Source organism: Mandrillus leucophaeus, unplaced genomic scaffold, assembly GCF_000951045.1.
Source record: "Mandrillus leucophaeus isolate KB7577 unplaced genomic scaffold, Mleu.le_1.0 Scaffold455, whole genome shotgun sequence".
In the NCBI taxonomy this organism is placed as follows: Eukaryota; Metazoa; Chordata; class Mammalia; order Primates; family Cercopithecidae; genus Mandrillus; species Mandrillus leucophaeus.
In genome coordinates, this window is record NW_012104865.1 from 350300 (window position 1) to 372934 (window position 22635).

A 22635-nucleotide genomic window follows, 5' to 3' on the forward strand; every position below is an offset into this window, starting at 1 on the left:
CATGTTTTTCTTTGACCTATTGGATATTGTCTAGTTTAAACGATTATCTCCTGTCTCCACTAGCATCCTTCTACGTTATAAACTTCAGGATAATCACAGTTATCCACCTTTATTTTCAAAAACGGAATATTTAACTAAATTTACTGTTAAAGAGACCAAATGACCAAGTGACAAATGACCAAACAAAAAAGTACGCATTATAGTACAACTATACTTCCATAAGATTGGCATTCCATTACTCGGAAATATATTTATAAACATGATTCACTTCTTTTAAGTATAGTTTTTATAAACTTACAAACTTAAAAGAAGTGGTATTTCTTTAATGTTATTTCATATTGACTTTTACTATGAATTCCTCATATTTATAATTTTTAATAAGAACGTATTATGGCAGTAGTTAGAGTCTCTTTTATCTATTCTCCAATTTAAACTTTTAGTTATTTTTCTATTTTTGTAAATAATTTTCTGTAAATAAGTATCTGTAAACAAATTTTTTGTGCAAATGGCTACAGATATTTTGAATTGTTTCTTCGGGGATTATCCCTTTGTTAATTAGTATGCTTAATTTTGTAGTTTTTGGTCCATTAAACCATGCTCTTCCTGGAAAGGAACTCACTAATTTGCAATTTTTGAGAGAAGCATATGAATATATCTATTAACTACCCATATTATTTACATTATGGTATATATTTTTTGTTTGACACGGCTACCTTTTTAAAGAATATTTTTATTTTTATTTTTGAAATGGAGTCTCATTCCATTGCCCAGGCTGGAGTGCAGTGACGTGATTTCAGCTTACCACAACCTCTGCCTCCCAGGTTCAAGCGATTCTCCTGCCTCAGCCTCCCAAGTACCTGGGACTACAGACACGCGCCACTACGCCCAGCTAATTTTTTTTTTTTTTTTTTTAAGTAGAGACTCGATTTCACTATGTTGGCCAGGCTGGTCTTGAACTCCTGACCTTGTGATCCACCCACCTTGGCCTCCCAAAGTGCTGGGATTACAGGCATGAGCCACCGAGCCCGGCTGACATGACTATCTTAATAGAAATGAGTTTTTTCCAATTTCTTCAATTATTAGTACTTACTCTTTTTGGCAGTACTGATGGATGAAAGGATAATTGTGTTCTTTCAAAAGTATTCTAGATTTAACAAATTGCCAGTATTTAGCAGCTGTGTTTTTGGTTGGTTCAAAGAAGCATCTAATTGTAAGTACAAAATCTAAATCAATATAAGAAAGCAGTATCATTTTTGTTGTTTTTTTTTTCAATACTGAAGTTTTCAAAAATGTTGAGATTTTCCAGAGGATGGTTGCTTTGGAGCTCTTGCTGCACAGTTTATTCAATAATTTCAAGTAATCATTTTATTTTAATTATATCTCAGTCGCTTTAAAGTATGTCATCTGTAATTGAGACTTTATCATCATTCTTAGATAGCTTTTGTTCTGTTTTTCAAGTTTAACATTGCCTCAGACAATTGGACAGGTTTTCATCGAGAAACTAGCTGACTACGTTCTTGTGAAAACAACCTTTGGCTTTTCATTGGCTTGGGATGGGATATCTGGGATCTACCTCAAACTGTCTGAGGACCATAAAGGGAAATCATGTGGCCTATGTGGAAACTACAATGACATTCAATCTGATGATTTCATAATTCTGCAAGGTAAGTGAAGCAGAATAAATGCGTGAGTGCCTTCTAAAGCCTTCTTCCCCTGACCAAGTTGTTTGTACCCAGAAGACTTGTCATAGATTGGGGAAAATTTGTGGCTGTCACTTGCCTGCTTTAGTGCTTTTAAGCAAAGGTTAAATAGGAAGATATTTTGGTGTAATTCTTGAAAACCATGAACTAGTTTACCTTTGCTAAATTAGCATGAAGCACTTACTCACATAACACATTTTAATAGAGCATTTGCTTTGTGTCAGAAGGTTGGGATACCTCTGTATCCGCTGCTTTAGGAACCTGGAATACATCATTGAACAAAACCTTTCATGTCTTCAAGTTTATATTCTAGTGATTCAAACCCATTTGGGTCAAATATGTCTATGTTAGGACAAAAATTATTTTTATATCCCTTCTTGATAGGAATAAATTGGATAATTGACAAATAATAGTTTTGCAAAAATAATCAAATGTGAACAGGAAAGTTGAATAGTAACTTGGAAAGGTTTTATGTACCTACTAGATCATCTATTAAATCTAAGTTATGAAACTAAAAGTAAGTAATAAGAAATAGGTTCTGTATCAATTCAGACACTAGTGTGCAATGGCAATAGAATAAGAGAATCACACACCATAATCATGACTTAGGTCCAAACAAAGAAGTGCAATAAAAAAAGAATACTGTTCTTAGTACTGGTGAACTTGGCTTTGAATCTCATTTCAACTTTTATAAGTTCTGTAATTTGAGGAAACTCATTTAATCACTTTTATGCTCAGTTTCTTCAGCTGTAAAATGGGGCTATAATAATTTGGAACTCACAGAGTCATCAGTAATAATAATAATATATCTTGATAATATTTATAACAATAGTTAGTTTGAGCACATAGCTATATTATTCCCAACACTCAGAACATCCTATAAGGTGAGTAGCCTTTTCTTTCCTCTCATTTCCTCTCCTTTCTTTTCTTTTCTTCTTTTCAAGATGAGGTCTTGCTATTTCTTTTCATTAAGATGCGGTCTTGCTGTTTTGCCCAGGCTGGTCTTGAACTCCTGGGCTCAAGTCATCCGCTGGTCTCAGCCTTTCAAGTAGCTGGGACCACAGGTGCACCATTGCACCCAGTCAGTATTATTTTCTTAATTTTACGATGAGAACACAAGGTGATGTGTCCAATGTAACATAGCTTGTAACTGATACTGTCAGGGTTGGATTACAGACCTGACAGGCTCCCAATCCTATGCTTAGATAAGTTCTTGAGTAATTGCCACTGAAGCTGTAAAGTGCTATATAATACTTCTGTTTTATATTATAAAATTAATAGAGATGATTTGCCCCTATGTTGTGTTTTAAAGGATGGTGAAAGGACTATATAGAGTGTGGGCTCTGAGTCAGACTGCATGATTCAAATTCAGCTTTATCACTTATTAAACTTTATAAGTTTAACGAAATAGTAAGAGCATATACTTCATAAGGGTCGCAAGGATTAAATGAGACAATTCGTGTAAAACACTTAGTACAGTACCTGGCACATAGATAATACTCAATACATTTAATTTAATTTATAGTCATCTCCAAGTATTTCTTCATAAGCCTATAATGGGGCTGAAATAAAAACGTTTGAAAATGTCTCTACATTGCTTTGAGAAGCCTTTATTAAAATGCAAATGTTTTGCTCAAGATAATACATCATCAGGATTAGTTTACTAGTAGCTAGAGTGGAGAGCAGGGCTCCAAAAAGTCAATTTCCTCATATGTAAAATAGAGATAATGATAATGACTCTGGGAGCTTCCCAGCCAGTAAATATTGAACGAGAAAATGTAAATGAAAGTGTTTAAAAGTCTCTGAGCACAATACAAATGTATAGTACTGGGATCATCTTGAAATGGTGTTTTGCACCCAGTTGGCATTTGCAATGAGAGGGGTCACAAATTTGGAATCTTGAGACTGTATTAGGAAGTAGGGTTTTGGATGCAGGCAGAATGAGTCAGATGGTAATTGCTGATTTCTTTTTCTTCTGTATCAAAGCTTCATGAAAAAAAAAAAACTTACTCCAGTTTTCTGTGTTAGAGTTAGAAAAGACTGCTTTGGGGTAGGCCGGGTGTGGTGGCTCACACCTGTAATCTCAGCACTTTGGAAGGCTGAGGCAGGTGGATCACCTGAGGTCAGGAGTTCAAGATCAGCCCAACCAACATGGTGAAACCCTGTCTCTACTAAAAATGCAAAAATTAGCTGGGGGCGTGGTGGCAGACACCTGTAATCCCAGCTACTCGGGAGGCTGAGGCAGGAGAATTGCTTAAACATGGGAGGTAGAGACTGCAGTGAGCAGAGATCATCATGCCACCGTACTCCAGCCTGGACACAGAGCAAGACTCTGTCTCGAAAAAAAAAAAAAAAGGGAAAGACTGCTGCTTTGGGCAACTCCTCCTGGGATGCCCAGGGAACATGGTATGGAGGTCAGGATAGAAAATAACATCTGCTCTTGTTAGAGGCAGGAAGACTTAGATTTGAGTTAAGGGCCAGACAGACTTATACATTCCAGATAACCTGGAACATAAAATAGTTGTTCACAGTGAGCCAACTGGGCCAGCATGCCCAAGGGTGTCAGTGGATTAGAAGTGGAGGAAGACTGGCAGTAGGCAATTGAACTGAATTATGGCTAAACTGGCAGAAGGCAAGAAGGATTCCGGAAAGTATATGGGAAAGACCTAAGGAAATATTTCAGCTACTTCACAGTGTTATTTACTTCACAGTATAAGGCAGAGTAATTTTTTTAAAAACCTGACTTACAAAACTTTGACAAGAAACTGCCTTTCTATTTCCTCCCATAGTATAATAATGCAAGAAAATAGCTACAGATAAGCAGTATTACCTTTAGCTTTAAGAAGCCTGATGTTCTCTTGAAACTCAACCTGTATTTTGCTGATTAGAAAAGTCTTTAGAGAAAGTGAGTTTGATTGAATACCACTGAATGCATAGTTTCTTAATGGTGATTAAAATTGCATTTCTCTCTGCATTCCAACTCATCCTTCAGGGATGACTTCACAAAGAAATTAGACTTGTCAGAATTTCTGTACACATAGGAAGAAATATAATTTGTTGTCTAGTTGAGAATTCTGTTTCCATAATTCATGTCTACATCTAGCTATGCGACAACGTAGAAGTCCTGGTCTACTTTCATTTTTTTTTCCCAGCATAATAATTAATAATGCCTTCCTTTCTCTCTCAGAAATGTCCCAATATGGACAATAAATTACTCTACTTAGAGCATATTTTATACAAAGTATTTTAATTTTAGTTTAGCAGGCTCCCACACCACCATTAGATATGGATTTAAAAATCTCCTGATAAACAACTTTTAGGACCCTTGATACAATATAAAATAGCTAAATACGTGGTTCAAAAGCTGCAATTAAAGTGAACTCTAAGGGATTGTCCAGGTTGTTTAGAAACATTAAAATTCGTATGTAAGCATTGAAATAAGTGGGTTTTTAGAAAATATTTTTGTGTCTTCAGACCTCTAAAAAATGTTTTGAAAGGAAATGTAACTATAAGTGTACTTAAAAAGGACATCAGTTTTTCCATTTTTAAAAAGTATATTATAGCAGGCCCATACTTTCCTCAGTGTGCAACATTTCAGTGATATCAGAGACAAAGCAGCAGGCCAGACAAATTAGAAAGACCTCGGATTCTTTTTGTGTTTGTTTTTCTTTTTTTCTTTTTTCTTTTCTTCTTCTTCTTCTTCTTCTTCTTTTTTTTTTTTTTTTTTTTTTTTTTTTTTTTTTTTTTGAGACAGGGTCTCGCTCTGTCACCCAGGCTGGAGTGCAGTGGCATGATCTTGGCTCACTGTAATTTCCTCCTTCCGGCTTCAAGCAAGTCTCGTGCCTCAGCCTCCTGAGTAGCTGGGATTACAGGCGTGCACCACCATGTCCGGCTAGTTTTTGTATTCTTATTAGAGATGGAGTTTCGCCACGTTGGCCAGGCCGATCTCACACTCCTGGCCTCCTGTGATCCACCCACCTCAGCCTCCCAGAGTGCTGGGATTATAGGCGTGAGTCACTGCACCAAGCCCCAAAGCCCTAGGATTCTAATAATCTCTTTAATAAATTTCACAAATTCCCCTATATGTATTCATTCACTTATTTAGCAAATATATTTTGAGTACCTACTATATGCCAGATACTACTCTAGGGATACAACAATAGAACAGCTGAGACAAGCTCTCTGCCTTCATGTAGTATGTATTGTAATGGAAAATAAGATAAACAGAGCTAAATATAATTTTTGTGAGCAATAGCAGCCATGAAAGAATAAAAGTAGAGAAAGAAGGTAAAGAATGATGGAGCAAGTGTGTGATTGGTGCTAGTCTAGATCACATGGCAGAGAAAAGAGTACATTAAACAGAGGCCTACATCAAGTAAGGGAGGCAACAGTGAGAAGATTTTAGGAAAGAGTGGTTTTGAAGGAGGAAGAACAACAGCAAGTGTTCTGAGGTGAGAATGAGTTTGAGTGTTTGAAGAACAGCACAAAGTCAATATGACTGGAGTAGGTTGAGCAAGAAAAGGTGCAGAAGATACAGGAAGAGCAGAGTGGGGTGGGAGTAAGGGGAGAGCAGGGTCCAGCTCATGCAAAGTCTGCTAGGCTATGGTAAAGTTTAAGATTTTACACCAAGAGAGCAAAGCATTCTTACATATATTAAAGTCCCTCATCTTCCCAGTGTTTGGTAACACATTATTTTTCTACTTTGAAGCTATTCAGAGAGAGTGGCAAACATTTGGCTTGAGATTTCTGACTCTAGTGGTGCAATAGATTGTCATCAGTTGTTGACTTGTGACCATGCCAATCTAGGTGGTGGAGAACTCCAACCTCAAATCTGAAGTCTGTCTTACATGGGACTTTGAGATGTCATCTTGTTTGGTTTTGCCGAGTCTTTGAGGTTTGAGATTCAGCCTTTGTCTGAATGGAGGAGGGGAAGGATTAATTTTTGCATCATTCCCTGAACTACTCAGGTAGAGAGACAACTTAAAAACTTGATTTAGAACAGAGAGCACTCTGTTACGGAGTCAGAGCACTCACTACCAAATATCTGTTTGTTGTTCATTGTTGCCCACACATTAACTCCTGAATCTTGCCTGAGATGAATGCTGGATTAGCTTCCGTATTCTCAATAGGGATGTCTTTCCTGAACATGTTTCAAAACACTGTTCATCATATTTAGATGACATAGATACGCTTCGTAGTCTTCTCTTCTATTGATGTGTTTTCTAGTCTTTCATTGTCTATGTGACTGTCCTCTGAAATGTCCCAAAGAATTTGACAACTTTTTTTGTGCGGACCCTCCCCACCAAATATAACTGCAATTTTAATAAGGTTCTTACTAATATTAAATATAATGAGAGAGCTGTCTGATAATTTTTGCACTAAACTTTTATTTATGTTTTTTCATTTTACACATATTTTTTCTGCTTTCAACAGTACGGATTGAACACTGGCGATTAACGCTTCACCAGTGTGTACGCTGTACTCACTCACCTTCAGTCCTTCCCTATGTTGTTTGAATGCAGTTTCCTTTTTCTTTCCAATGGAACCAACTTTTATTTGGTACCCACATTTTGTTCAATTTGTTTTTATTATGTTAAAGTAATAAAGGTTTAGATATTAATATCTAATATCACATTGGTAATTATAAGGTTACTGAGTTTAATGTTTTGACCAGGAAGTTTGTGTTGAAGAACCATGTCTATGTTTGTGGAAAATGATATGATCACACCTGTTTGTGTGTGTGTGTGTGCTTGTGTGAAATAGAGGACTATACAGAAGACATCGCTATGTTTGCAAATAGTTGGTCGGTGCAAACTCCAGATGACACCAAATGTGTACGCACACCCTCAGATTTTCCAAATCCGTGCTCCAGTGGAATGCCAGCATTTGAGGTAAATTTGATGTGAGAAATGTGGGCATGTCAGACAGAATACATGTATATCTTATTTGTATAATTAGCTAGGCATTTTAGTGTAAACACAATGTAATTTGAAAATATTATATCAAGGAAATGTAATAGGAAATCACTTCAATTTTAGAAATAGTGAATGTAGTGAATTTCATAAATGCAGTACTCATGAAAATAATGTAGTTAGAAAAATGTTGGTTAAAATGTATACGTTACCATCTTTTTCCTTGTGAGAACTGAAAATTTTGCAAATAGATGTGTAAAAATAGTAGAAGACTATACACATACCATGAAATATATTCTAGTGACTGGCATCTTTTTTTGCACAGGCAATCTTCTTCAAGTGTCAGATACTGTTGCAGTTTCCTTTTCTGAGCTGCCATGAGTATATTGATCCATATTTATATATTGCCAGCTGTGTTAATGATCTTTGCAAGTAAGCAAAATGATTTGTAGTTGTAATAAAATTTTCTTTATGCAAAAAGACGACCCACAGCCACTTCTGTTACTTAACCATTTCAACTGATCACAAAATATTATGGGAAATGTAAAACATAAACTACAAACAGCTATTAAAAGTTTGCTATATAACAGTCACAGTCTAATTTTTTTTTATTGGTACGTAGTAGATGTATATACTTTCAGGGTACATGTGATAATTTAATACATTCATGTAATCAAATAAAGGGAATTGAGTATCTGTCACCTTAAATAGTTTTCTTTATGCTAGGAACATTCAAATTATTATCTTCTTGCTATTTTGAAATATACAATTGATTTATGTTAACTATAGCCCCCCCCCCCCACTTATCTATCCAACACCAGGTCTTATTTCTTCCTCATGTACATCGTACCCATAACTAATCTCTTTTCATCCCCCACCTCTCTCCTACCCTTCCTGGACTCTGGTAACCACCAATCTACACTCTATCTTCATGAGATTCACTGTTTTAGTTCCCACATATGAGTGATATTTGTCTTTCTGTTTGGCTTATTTCACTTAACATAATGACCCCCAGTTTCATCCATGTTATTGCAAATTACAGAATTTCCTTCTTTTTTATGGCTGAATAATATTCCATTGTGTATATATATACCACAATGTCTTTATCCATTCATCCTCTGATGGACACAGGTTGATTCCATATTTTGTCTATTGTGAATACTTCTACAATGAACACAGGAGTGCAAATATCTCTTCCATATGTTGATTTCGTTTTTTGGGGGATATATGCTCCTTAGTGGATTGCTAGATTATATATGGATGGTAGTTCTAAATGTTTTACATAACCAGCATGAACAAAGTACAGTGGCTCTTAAGAATTTTTATGCCATGAATCCCTTTTGGGAGTCTAGAGAAATTTATAGATCCTTTTTAAAAACGGTGTTTGAAATGCACAAAATAAAACACGTAAGATACCAAAGAAAACTAATTCTAATAAAGTAGTTATCAAAATAATAAAAAAATGAGTTTCTGATATATATGCTTTTAACACAGATTTAACGACTGCAGTTTGACATAGTGATTAGCGTAAACAGTGCTTTGTGAGTCTGCAACAATGGAAAATGAAAATAAAAAAATATGAAAAAAGGACATATGAGACACATGGTGACAAAGTCACAGATATTGCTAAGAACATTGTGATGTGTTACCTATAGGCATAATAGAAGGAAACACTAAGTTTCCATTGGAGATTAGTGAAAATAAGCATGTAATATTTTTTCTACCTAAGGTCACAGATTCCTGCATTCTGTCTCAGGTTACGAACATCTAGGATAGGTGGTCACACAAGCAACAGATTTAATGAGACTCATCATACTGTGTTCATGGATGATAGTTCAATGTAGAACCTACCATAAATTATCCACAATTAAAGTTTTTAAAAATTATTTTTCTTTCAAAACATTACAAGTATATGTGATTACTCATCTTGAACATTCAAGAGTATCTTAAGAAATTTTAATATGTCGACCGGGCGCAGTGGCCCACGCCTGTAATCCCAGCACTTTGGGAGGCCGAGGCGGGTGGATCACGAGATCAGGAGATCGAGACCATCCTGGCTAACACGGTGAAAGCCCGTCTCTACTAAAAATAGAGAAAATTAGCCGGGCATGGTGGCGGGCACCTGTAGTCCCAGCTACTGGGGAAGCTGAGGCAGGAGAATGGCGTGAACCCGGGAGGTGGAGCTTGCAGTGAGCTGAGATCATGCCACTGCTCTCCAGCCTGGGCAACAGAGCAGACTCCGTCTCAACAAAAACAAAAAAAAAAAGAAAAAAGAAAAAGAAAAAAAAAAAGACATTTTTTAATATGTCTGTATATTTTATGAACCCCAAGAAGTATAAGTGATAGATAGAAACTTTTAAAATAAAGAACCAGACTAGTTTTTAGTTTAGTAAAACCATTTAAATGACATCTTGAGTAGCTCTTTAAGAGGTTTATAAAAGGTGAGAACAAAGAGGAAATGTTGAGGTAGTATGAAATTGTGTTATTTATAACTACTACTCTTTAATTAAATTGAAATTATTACAAAAATAATAAATATAATATTTCCCAGATACTAAACTAAGCTTATTTGTGACATCTCTTACTTTTGAATAGAGTGCAGTTATACCTAGACTTATATGTATAGTCTCTCAATTTCAAGGATTCCTGAACTAATGCAGGAGCCTTGATAGAGCCCCCACTCTGCCTAAAATATTGGCTAATGACCTTAGTATATATTTTTAAAAACTCTGTTCCCTATTTGGTTTCATTTTTAATTTAAGAGCTACGTGCTATAGCTCTTTTTTTCTCTCTCTTTTTTAAGGATGCCTGTAGGTAGGCCATAGTCCTTATTTAGCCATATATATGGAATTAAAAATTGTTCTTATTCCACAGTGTCTCAGTCTCGGACTATTCTCCAATCATCTTTTCAATTGCCTTATCTTTAATATCTTTAGCACCCATTTGTCAAGTAGTCTGAGATAAAATATTGTTTTGTAGGTCCAGGAAAGTCATTCTTCATTTTTTAGTTCGGGATATTGTTTAGCTGCTTCAACAGCTAAAATGACTGTGACTTAAATTAAATAGAATGTTTATATTTCTCTTATATACAAATCCATGCTGGTTAGTGGTCTTGGATTGGCATTGTGGCTCTGCTCCATGAGTTTTCCAGTGACTGAGTGATCTTGTTGCTACATTTTTCCTTTTGTCGAGGGTATTATTTTCAGTTTCATGGCCCAAACTGCATCACCACTATCATGTCCACATTTTAGCTCTTAAAAAGGGAGGAAAAAACCTAAAAGGACTGGCATCTTTTGATCTGGAAGTTTCATGCATGCTTCCACTTTTAACCTTGTGGCCAGAACTTGGATACATGGCCACACCTAGGTGCAAGAGAAGCTGAAAATGTTGTCTTTGGCTGGCAGCCATCTACCTGGCAAAAACTTGGATGTTCTGATACTAAAAAGAAGGGGAAACTGGAGACAAAGATCGGTCTCTGCCACACCCACTTCATCTGAAATTTCATCATTGAGAAATTTGCATTTTTGTCTTTTGAAATTTTGATAGTTTTTAGACTTTGACTTTTGAAACTTTGATGCTTTCTCCAGGGAAAATAAAAATACTAGGATAGATAAACAACTTGTACTGGCTGAAATCAGCTGATACCTTAAGAGATACCTTTGTGGTAGAGAGACTGGGTTTAGGGGCAAAGCAGGCATGTAATACCAAAGGAAGGATATTATAATTAAGTGGACACTGATAAAGTGGAAGTGGGAAGCTGCTAGAGCCAGCATTTCACTCCCCTCAATATTTCATTCAGGGCCAGACCTATTTACATTCTTTCTTCCATTCTGTAGGAAATGAATGATTCTCTTCATTTCCTGTATTAGGGGACTGCATCCTGAGGGTCCCATACCATGAGAATGAAAACGTGAATTGGTTGAACACAGATTAATTTCCTGCTTCGGTTATGATAGTGTATTGAATTCAATTCAACACACATCTTTTGAGCATCTATTCTGAGCTGAGTATTTTTCCACCCCTTGGAGAAACAGGAAAAATTTAGAAATGATCTGTGTCTTAAAACTCATATTCTAATAGGACAGATAAACAGGTCTCTAAAAATGACACAGTGCCCTAAATGCAAGGTGCTTTGGATGCAGAGGACAGAACTATTAACTTTATCAGAAAGTGCCTACACAGGCTCCATGGAAGAGATAACGTTTGAGTTGGAAACTTGCACGATACTCTACCAATCCTTGAATTATGCCCTCCTGTTTCTGCTTCTAAGAATGCCAAACCCAGCAGCAAGGAAATGATTTTAATTTTGCCATGCCAAAGCCAATTGATGTGAAAACCAAGATTCTTTAATGCCCATTTTTCTTAAAATGGAAAAAAAACCTTTATTTTCCCCTTAGTAAATTATAATTTCTTTCTTGATAATAATTTCTTTCTTGCCCAATTATTGTGTGTTTTCATGAGGTGTCACACATTAATGTGCCTGTCATGATTCCTAGAATAACGTAGACAACAAATAGTGAGTATTATAGCAATAGTTGCATTGGGTTGGAAAACCAATATTCAGTTCCTTTGCTAGCTTTTAAAACCACCATTAATGTAGGAAAGAATGCACATATTAGAAGGTAAATCATAAATGTAACATCTTTCCAGGAATTTAGCAATTTTAGCCTTTACTGTTTTGAAAAGACTTTTCTTTTTTGTAGGTTTAGAATATTTTCTGAGCCTCTGGAGTTTATATGCTCAGTCCTTTTTTCCTTCTAAAGCTCAGTTAATTGGACTAGATAAGCTGCAGGACTCCCATTACAGTAGCACAGGATAAAGGCAATTCGAGATGGTGGCTTTTACAATAGTGACACTGGAAATGTCAAGCCTCATAAAATGCAACATTCTTAAGGTCATTATCTTCTAAGATATTTAACTATTCAATTTTGAGTTTGGATTGTCTTGAAAACAAGCCCTCTACCTTGGTGTAAATCTGCTTACTTGATAAGTGCCTTGTTAATCTGCTTTGGGAATTTTCAGAGCTCTAATAAGAAATTATTTTGGGGGGAAGCTGCTGAAGTGATTATAAGAAAATAATTAAGTATTATTTAGTCTTGGCAGTGTTATAAAAATAATTAGCTTTAGTAATTTAAACTTGAAAGAATTCAAAATCCTCTTTTAATTCTTAAGTTAAATGCCATTTATTCAATCTTTCAAACAACCCAAATGCCCATCTATGATAGACTGGATAAAGACAATGTGGCACATATACACCATGGAATACTATGCTTTAGATTCTTATTGCAAGGACTGCTGAGGAACCATTAAAATACTTTTGAGTACTATAGCTTATTGGCATAGGTTTTATTCCAGTATGTGGACAATCAAGAGCATGATCTTTTGGAAACGGCTTTCATATTTATTGTTTTTGTTGTAATAGAATTTTATCTGTTTTAATGGGACTTACGCTAAAAGGCCTGGAATGTTGTGTGTGTGAGTGAAAAAATACATACACGGATTATGGGGAAAATGGTATAATTAAAATATAAATCTTTTTCATTATAGTATTCCTTTGACTCAAAAGAAAAGTGACAAAAGTATTAAAATGCTTTGATAAAGATTATTCATCTTTATTATTATTATTTTTAATCTTTATTATTATTTTTATTGTTATTTATGATTATCATGCACTCAGCATTTCTAGGGATCAGGACCTCAAATATGGTTTCTGTCAATATTTCCTATGTGATTCTGGCTCTGTCTTTTCACTTTCTAGAACTGATGATGATGAAACCTATTGTCGAGCAGCCACTGAGTATGCTAGAGCCTGTTCTCATGCTGGCTACCCTATTCAAGACTGGAGAGATGACTTTCCAGCATGCAGTATGTTTTTTTATTTCCCACGTGTTGTGTACTTTCGCCAATTTTGGGTTAACCCTAGAACTCAAAACTCACTGTACTACTAAATACTAATGAATTGCAAAGATTTGTTATTGATATAATTATATCTATGAACTTGCATACTTTTTGAAACAAGTATGCATTTTTTTGCAATTAAAAGTTATTTTTTGCAAATAGTTTTTTTGTAAAAAATAAAATTATAATTTTTAAAAATAAATAGAGGCTAATAAAATTGACTTAAGTTCCCCTGTTTGCCACTTTTAGTTGATAAATGTGATGATAGCTTTGTCCATCGGGACTGTATCAGTTGTTGTCCACCAACCTGCACATTTGAGAAGCAATGTCTTGGGAGCAATCTCCATTGTCTTGATGGATGTTACTGCCCAGATGGTAAGTGCTTCATGAAGAAACTATGTGTGCACTCATGGAAACTAGTACCCAGTGATCTAAGGATCACATCTTCGTTTTTCTGTCCTCTCGCAGGACATTAGACCTATTGCAATTTTCTGTTCTTGTGGAATTTGGTCGTTGAAGTGACGAGGAGGAATGGCTACTTTTCACTGATAAAATGCTCATTACTTTTTAAAGTTCCCAGGAAATTTGGAATCTATAGTCCTGAAGTTACCCATGAGAAATCTTTTGTTCTATCAATAGTTAATGGTATTTAACAATTTATATGACTTCACTTTTTGAAAAAGGAAAGGAAGTTTGAGAGAAAGCCTTCACATTTTTCTAGCACAAGATTTAGTATTGATATAGTTTTAATATTTGAAATGAAAATAACTTAGCAAGTGAGGGAGGTAGGATTTAAAATTAGGAATGAATCTGCTATACTGATAACTGTTTCTAAACAATGCTGAGGATTTACTCAAACCCTTTTATTTTTACAGATTAAAAAAATAGAATCACAGAGATAAGTGATTTTCCCATTATTCTCATTAACTGAGTGAGGATTACTTGGAACCAGATCTGTTTGGCCTCTGTTCATTGTTCGGTTAGTGCTACTCAAAGTATGGCAGACAAGTCCTAGTTCGAGCTGTTTGTGACCTGTCAATAACAGGATAAGGCATTTGTCCCAGAATGTAAACTCAAGCACCAAAATAAAGTCAGTGCTTTCTCCTACAGTCTTACCATGAAAAAGGTCAGCTGAATGAAACAGTATGCTTAGTAACATGGCTGATTTAAGTTCTGGTTCAACCTCCTTTACTTGTTGGAGAGAAGTAACAAACGCATTCCCATGGTCTTGGACATTTGAGGAGCCGTACCTAGCTCTTTATGATTCTGTATGACAGTGTAAATCTTTCTCATCATGGAATGAACAGAAACTAAACTAAAAATGTACTTTCTCCCACCTTCTCTCCCTTCCTCCCTCAAATGCAAGGAAACACTCTTTCGTTTCCTTTATTCTGTATGGTGAACCTTGAGTTTTTGATGGCAAGTCATGGGAGAAGAAAATTGAAAACTACTGAAATAGATCCTTTAAGGTAGCTACTGCCTGAGAGTCAGGTTGTCAGTAATCCCACTGAAAGTAAAGAAATTCGTATTTCCAGCACCACGAGTAGGTGTTCAACAGAAGTTAGTTGAATTTTTATATTCAAGAAATACAATTTTTATTATTTCTTTTGAACTTTTGGTGTGTATTTCTTCTCAAATAGGCCTCATAATGGACAATGGGACTTGCATCTCCTTGGAAAATTGCCCGTGCAGTTTTCATGGATTAGCTTATTCAGTTGGTTCAAAAATTGAACAAGAATGTACTGAATGGTATGTGATCAGCCAATTATTTCTGGGTACTTGGCTAGTTGACAACTTTACCATGAGAGATGTTTAAAGGAATATACTCATTACTAATTAGCTTCCCCAAATTCCAACACAAAACTTGCATTTTATTTAAACTCCTTGGGGGAAGGGAAATCTGTATTTCTTTTTATGATGTAATTCTCATCACTTACCTTGGTAATTCTATTAACATCTTATATCCACATGATGAGTCTGTTGCATTTTCTTATTTGTAATCACTAATTTGCACATACTTTTAGAACTTGATGGTGCTTCTGGGCTTCTCTGTTTCATACTGTAAAACATGACTCTCCAGGTCACCAATTTTTGGTCTGTGATTAGAAACATTTAGAATTCCATATTAAATTTGCTAACTAACACTGTTAGCAGACATGAAATCCCTGCAGGACAGTCCTAAAAGGAAACAGAGGTCTAAATGTTGTCAGATGCTTTTCCCTTGAGTGTCAGTGTATATAGCTGAAATGTAATAGGATAACTAACCATGTTCTCAGGTGCTGATTCTGTTTCCATTTTACAGGTACTCTGCTTTTGTCCTCTAAAACTCATACCTTTCTCAGGGTGGAAGGTAGAACTTGTCTGACATAAGAGGAGATCTCTTCTCTCTTTTTAATATCTGTTGATCTTCATCATAGTCAGTGATTTTTAAATATGACACACAAGAGATAATAATTTAGGTGCCAGCCAGCTCAAAATTACCAGTCAATTGAACTTTTGCAGATATGTTTTTTAAGTCAGATTATTCTGAACCTATAGACATGATATACTTTGGTACATTAATCAATACACTGATGCAAACATTAATACAGTTTCTCTATGCCAATAAATTAACATTTTTATAATTTCTTTTAGTGTGTGTGTTGGTGGAGTTTGGAATTGCACTGAGCATGACTGTCCAGGTAATCTTTTAAAATGTTTTTATAGAGAATGTTTCAAATTTCTTTAAATTGGGGAGAAAGATAGCACTGATCTTTATGAAGACATCTCATATATACCAGGGGCTATAATAATCTGTAAATGCAGTTACTCAGAGGATACATGGAAAATTGAGCAAATGATAGCGTTGAGTGGGCAACTTTGGTAAAACTTTATTAAAATAGTGTAAATATTATAAAATCTAAAAAAGTATGTAGAATAAATATCATTTTATAAACATTAAATTAAATGGGTTAATATAATTTAGTCTAGTAAGTTTGTCAAACCAGTAAATTTTAAACAAACACAGTAGGTGTTCAAAGTTTTGATGCATGATTATTTACCCTAAGTTGATCTGCTTTTAAAGGATTAACCTAATCATATCATCCTCCTCCTTCTCCTCCTCTATCTCCACCTCCTTTTCTTTATCTTTGTTTTTTTGGTAGTTCAATGCTCAGTTGTAGGTGATTCTCACTTTACAACTTTTGATGGTCGACATTATTCTTTTATTGGCATGTGCCAATACATCCTCGTGAAAGGAACTGGAAAAGATAAATTCACTATTACTTTACAGAAAGCTCCCTGTGAGCAGGTAAGAACATTTCAAAATGACCAGAGGAATATGGATTCATTGAGTTTTACTTAAACTTCATTTCAGACTAAGAATTGTAACATGAAGGGATATAGCTATTTTCTTTAAAACTGAGATGACGTTGATTATTAAGATACATCATTATTCTACATATTGGAAAGAAGCATTGATGATTATTCTATGACATACCATTGGTTATATGACGCATCTTGATCTCAAAGATATTAAGCTGTGAAAACAAGTACATCTTAGACTAAATACTATATATTTAATTGCATTTTCTTTTTAAAAAAGTAGTGTTTGTACGTACAGTTTTTTGAACATTTTATGCATAATTTTACAGTGAATCTAAGTTTTTTATTGACTTCAATCTAGCTATTTTAAAGGGATTATTTTTGACAGTTTTGAACTGGTTTCATAGCATTCTAAACAGATATGATGAATTTCTTAACATATTGGAATATTTATTTATTTAGATCTTTTCTTGAAATAGTAAGCTCATCAATAATTTCTAAATAAAGAAATCCAGGTCTTTCATTCATCTCTCTAAAGCAGGTAGTCAAAATTTTGCCAAAATATTTAAGTTTCTAGTTTTATTCTAATAGAAAATAATTATTTCCAACAAAAATTCTGAACTGCTTTATTTGCTTCTTTTCCAGTTTTATTTTTTCTATGTAATATATTAGAGTCTGAATTACCTTTCTATGTAGAAGTCTACTTCTCTTGGTTCTTTGCTTTACTAACTTTTTATGTCTAATATGCCAGTTGAGTGAATTTAGAGAGATACTTTACATGCCATGGAAAACATAACTATTGGTACTTTACTGAAAGACTTCAATTTAATGTTCTAAGTAAAATGTATGTATACACATGATATATTTAATGTACTATATAAAGTTATATTTTATTAGGAATGGGGCTACATAAAACGGGTTATGTATCAACCACTTTATTACATTACTTATACTCAAGCCTTTTATGTATTAGAAATTCTAATTTATATGTATTCTCTTTCTTTTTTGTTCTCTCCTCTCTCTTTCTCCCCTTCTGCCATCTCACTCTCTACCTTCCTATCTCTTTCTATGACTCTATCTCTCTCCCATTCCTTTCATTGATAATTTGATTTTTATGCAGAATCTTGGCTTGGTCTGCCTTCAGTCTATAACTCTGATTCTGGAGGATGATTTTAACAAACAAGTGACCCTTGGTAGGGGAGGACAAATTCTCACTAGTCCTAACCAAGGCTTCAACCTGAATGGTAAGAAGCAATGCTAGTGGTGTACTTTCTTTACATTAAAAAACAAACAAACAAACAAAAAACCAACACACACCAAAAAAATGGGATCTTTTCCCAATGTTAGGCTGACTACCTAATATTTATTGAGTTCCTGTGCGTCACCAGGCCATCAGGTACAGATAGTGATGATAATCATGTTTATGGGACCTAGTGTTTACCTCAAGTGACCTAGACTTTGGAAGGGAAGAGAGACAAACAAGCAGCCACTTACAATAAAATGTGATAAACTCAAAGACATACATAAAGACTTTGGGAGTGTAAATGAGGTGCAGCTCACTCAGCCCTGGAGAAGGGTGTACTGAAATGGTCAGGAGTGTTTTCTGAAAGAGGTTATTGTACAATGATTGTCTCATTGAGCATTTAAGGATAAGGAATTGCCGGGTTGAAGGGGATGGGGAAAATGTTTCGTGTAAATCAAGGAGGTGTCAATTTTTGCAGCATATTTAGGGAGAACCAGAACTAGATTGGTATTGCTACAGCAGAGACAGGGTAAAGGAGAATGTCTGAATGTAGGTAAGGATGAGAAAGGTGTATGGAGGAGGCATTTTACATTGTGGATTTCTAGGGCAGGTCCTGTTCATGCCTGCATTCCAGCATAGCTGTTAATAACACTCTCACTCTCAAAAATGTCCTGATTTATCTTACAAATCGCATGCTCACACTACTCAGGTGTCAGGCTAGGGAAGTTGAACTTGATATGAATCAAATATGTAATTGTCATTTTTGACCATTTTTATTTACAAAGAGGGCAATCTCATGGTTCAACCGAATAAATGGTGAGTTTTTAAGGAGGTTTTTTTTTTTTTTTTTTTAATGGTAGATGACTATGACAACAGTGTAGAAGTGACTTTGAGAGTTACTAGACAGGAAACATGGACAACAGTTAGGACTTTATAAAAGTCATGCAAGGAATGAGGAGAAGGTCATCTAAGGCAGTAATGGTAGAGATGGAGAGAAGAAGACAGATTGAAAAATCATTTAGGACAAAAGCCTGAACTTGGTAATGAATTGGATTTCAAATGTCTAAGGACTGCCTCCTTCCTTGTGAGATGCTTGCAAACTGAAAGTATGTGTTGACCTGAAAAACTATTAAAAATGACTGCTGAGGGAGAAAAGGAGAGGAATAGAAGGGAAAAAAGGCAGCCATGGGTGGCAAAAATTGGCCCTGAAGCACAGCCAAGAACCGCTAGCCTGCCTCCCCTGCTTCCCTTGTATCCGGGGAGGAGATTCCTGGTGGTATACCCTAGCATTTCAGAACATCGTCTGTGAATGTCAAAGCTGATTTACATATGTTCTTTTCCTGCAGGTATTGTTGAAATTCAAACTCTGTCATCCTTATTTATACTTCTAAGAACCACATTTGGTTTAAAGATTCTGTTTGCTATAGATGGGGAAAGAATTTATATTCAGCTCACTAGTGCATGGAAAAGAAGAACATTAGGTCTGTGTGGCACTTTTAATGGGAACATAAGGGATGATTTTCTGTAAGTATGATTTCTGCATAGTTAACATAACTTGATGACTGGTCATTTAAAGGATATAAATTCATTAAAAATGTTTACTTAACTAATAATAGCTTAGCTGTCATTATTCCAAGAGATTTACATAGATCATCATATTTAAAATGTATAGCAATCTCTGATTAATATGTTTATTTTATAGATAAGAAAACTAACCAAGGCCTCAAAGTGGCAAATAAATCATTCAAGATCACTTAGCTCACATGAAGTGGAGCTGGGCTTTGGATGTAGGCAGTGTGGCTCAGCTATGCTCACTGCTCCCTGCTAGTCTCTTTTCTACCCCATCAACCTTAACATATTTTATTTTTGAGACATTGCTGCCTAAAAACAAACAAACAAATAAACAACAACAAAAATAACAGCTCGATATCATTATGCATTAGTGGTAGTGAATGATACTCTATAAATATTGATAATCATTTGGTAATATTAATACCTCTAAAGCAACATTTTGTTATCTTGCTAGATATTGTGATTGTTAGTGTTTCATTGGAAGAGAAGCAAGAACATATATTTGTACCCCTTGTATTAACCAGGTACTTTTCACCTATGTGTGAAAAGAAGCAGTTTATAATTTAGTGTAAATGCTTTGCACACTTGTTATCATGCTAAAAGCACAATGGGAGCAATTTAAGCGGTAGGCCATGGTTCTCATCCTCACGGAGCTTTGTGTTGCAGATCAGGAGAGGATAATAACCTTTAAGAAATATGTGGAATCTAAAATAGTTGAAATCACAGAAGCAAAGTATTATAGAATGGTGTTTGCCAGGGGATAAGGGTCGGGGTGGGAGTATGGGAGGATGCTGGTCAAAGGGTACAAAGTTTCAGCTAGATAGAATGCGTAAGTTTGGGAGATGTTTTGAGATCAATTAATTATATAATGACTATAATTAATGTAACGCGTACTTGAAAATTGCTAAGAGAGTAGGTGTTAAAAGTTCTCATAACAAAAAATAAGAATGTGAGGTGATGGACATGTTCATTAGCTTGATTTAACCATTTCACAATGTATACCTTGGAACATCATGTTGTACTCTGTAAATGTACATAACTTTTTTAGCTATACCTTAATTTTAAAAATAGCTAAAAAATGAATATTTAATGTTAGGCAAGGATCAATCAACTATATATATATCTCAACTATTATATATAAAAATCAGCTATATATATAAATACTGAGGTGATTCTAAAAATTAAGTGTTGGGGTTTGTGATTATGACTAGAAGAACAATAGAGGGTTCATTTTGGGCGGGGCAGCCAGGGGACATTTCATGGAGAAGCTACTCTCCAAATATTGTTTTGTTTCTTTTTCTTAAATTTAATTTTATTTATTTTATTTTTTTTTATTTTACATTAAGTTCTGAGATACATATGCTGAACGTGCAGGTTTGTTACATAGATACACATGTGCCATGGTGGTTTGCTGCACCTATCACCTGTCATCTAGGTTTTAAGCCCTGCATGCATTAGGTATGTGTCTTAATGCTCTCCCTTCCCTAGTCCCCACCCACTGACAGGTCCCGGTGTGTGATACTCCCCTTCCTGTGTCCATGTGTACTCATTGTTCAGCTCCCACTTCTGAGTAAGAACATGTGATGATTGGTTTTCCGTTCCTGTTATAGTTTCCTGAGGATGATGGTTTCCAGCTTCATCTATGTCCCTGCAAAAGACAAGAACTCATTCCTTTTTATGGCTGCATAGTACCACATTTTTTTTAATCCAGTCTATCATTGATGGGCATTTGCATTGGTTCCAAGTCTTTGCTATTGTAAATAGTGCTGCAATAAATATATGTGCTTTTTAAAAAACACTCTTGCACATACTCTCCTTCCTGCTTGGGTTCTCTCCTGCTCCTCATCTTTCTTGTGACCTCCCATTTATTGTTCACCCCAATTCAGACATTTTTTGCCTCAAAAAGCTGATTCATATCCCACCATACAAAGTTAAATCTGACAATGTGTTATCTATGAAACTTTATTGTTTATCTGTCTTGTTTCTTGTCTTGTTTATCTGTTAGGGCTTTGAGACTAAGAGTCATGTCCTTGGTCATTGTATTCTTAGGAACTAGCATAGAACCTCACAGATAGTGAACAGTTAATTGAACTGAGGTAGAATGTTTAGTGGGGCATCAGGAAGATAGTTTGGATGGGCAAGGGGAACTGGCATTTAAATTTTTTTAAATTTTAATTTCTTGTATCTTGTCTCCTTGTCTTCCTGTACCTTGTTTTTTAGGTAATTTAGTTTTTTGTTTTATTTATTTGTAGGTCAAAATATTGATATCTTCACCACATTTGAGAAACAGAAACTACATTAAGTGGCTTGGCTATGTTCAGAAAAGACATTATTCCCGCTTTCTCTTCTTTATTTGTCAGAATGGGTCAGCAGTCAATATTTAAGAGATGGCAGATCTGTCTGCCTCTTTCTAAGGCACCAGTCTCTGCCACGTATAAACATTTAGGTGTGATAAGAGTGCAGGATGATATTTCAGAGTCAGAGATAACTTGTGAACAGTGTTTAGCTTTCCAACTTAAGTAGTTAAAATTCTTTCTTCACAAAGGTTAATGTGAATATGCAGGCACAGTAGAATAGAAAATATTAATTACTTGAAAACGCATTTTGTATGCCTTATTATATATAGTAAGTCGACTATGGTGAGCTGAAAGGTTATTTGATAAAATGAAAGACAATAAATAGGTCCACATTTTAGCTCCTATTTTTAAAATTTATTGTTTTAAGGTAAACTAAATGAAATCAGAGAGCCAAGCTCCAAGTTCCACCTGGAAACCTTGACTACAAGTATCATCCTGACCTATTTTATTGTCCTTCAGAGGAGCGGAGAGAGAAGGAAGGGGAAAGAATGAGAAGAAATAAACTAGCACAAACCATGCAATTACTTTGAGTCTTAGTATTCTTAAATAAACAAAACGAGATTTTGTACTAGGGTGTTTGTTGTGGTTCTTTACCGTTATGGGCTAGTTTGATTTTGAGGAATAGGAAAAGGAAAGAAGGACGAAACGGT

General features: G+C 35.2%; 1 protein-coding gene across 1 annotated transcript in view; it reads left to right on the plus strand.

Moving 5' to 3' along the window:
* Positions 1–22635, plus strand: part of OTOGL (otogelin-like) — a 166363-nt gene that overhangs the window by 21393 nt on the left and 122335 nt on the right. Inside the window, exons 8-17 of the mRNA XM_011994393.1 lie at positions 1459–1664; positions 7464–7591; positions 7938–8044; positions 13371–13477; positions 13760–13885; positions 15151–15259; positions 16145–16191; positions 16654–16799; positions 17934–18057; positions 19403–19580. Of these exons, the coding sequence (XP_011849783.1) occupies positions 1459–1664; positions 7464–7591; positions 7938–8044; positions 13371–13477; positions 13760–13885; positions 15151–15259; positions 16145–16191; positions 16654–16799; positions 17934–18057; positions 19403–19580 (1278 nt within the window). The remainder of the gene's footprint in view (positions 1–1458; positions 1665–7463; positions 7592–7937; positions 8045–13370; positions 13478–13759; positions 13886–15150; positions 15260–16144; positions 16192–16653; positions 16800–17933; positions 18058–19402; positions 19581–22635) is intronic.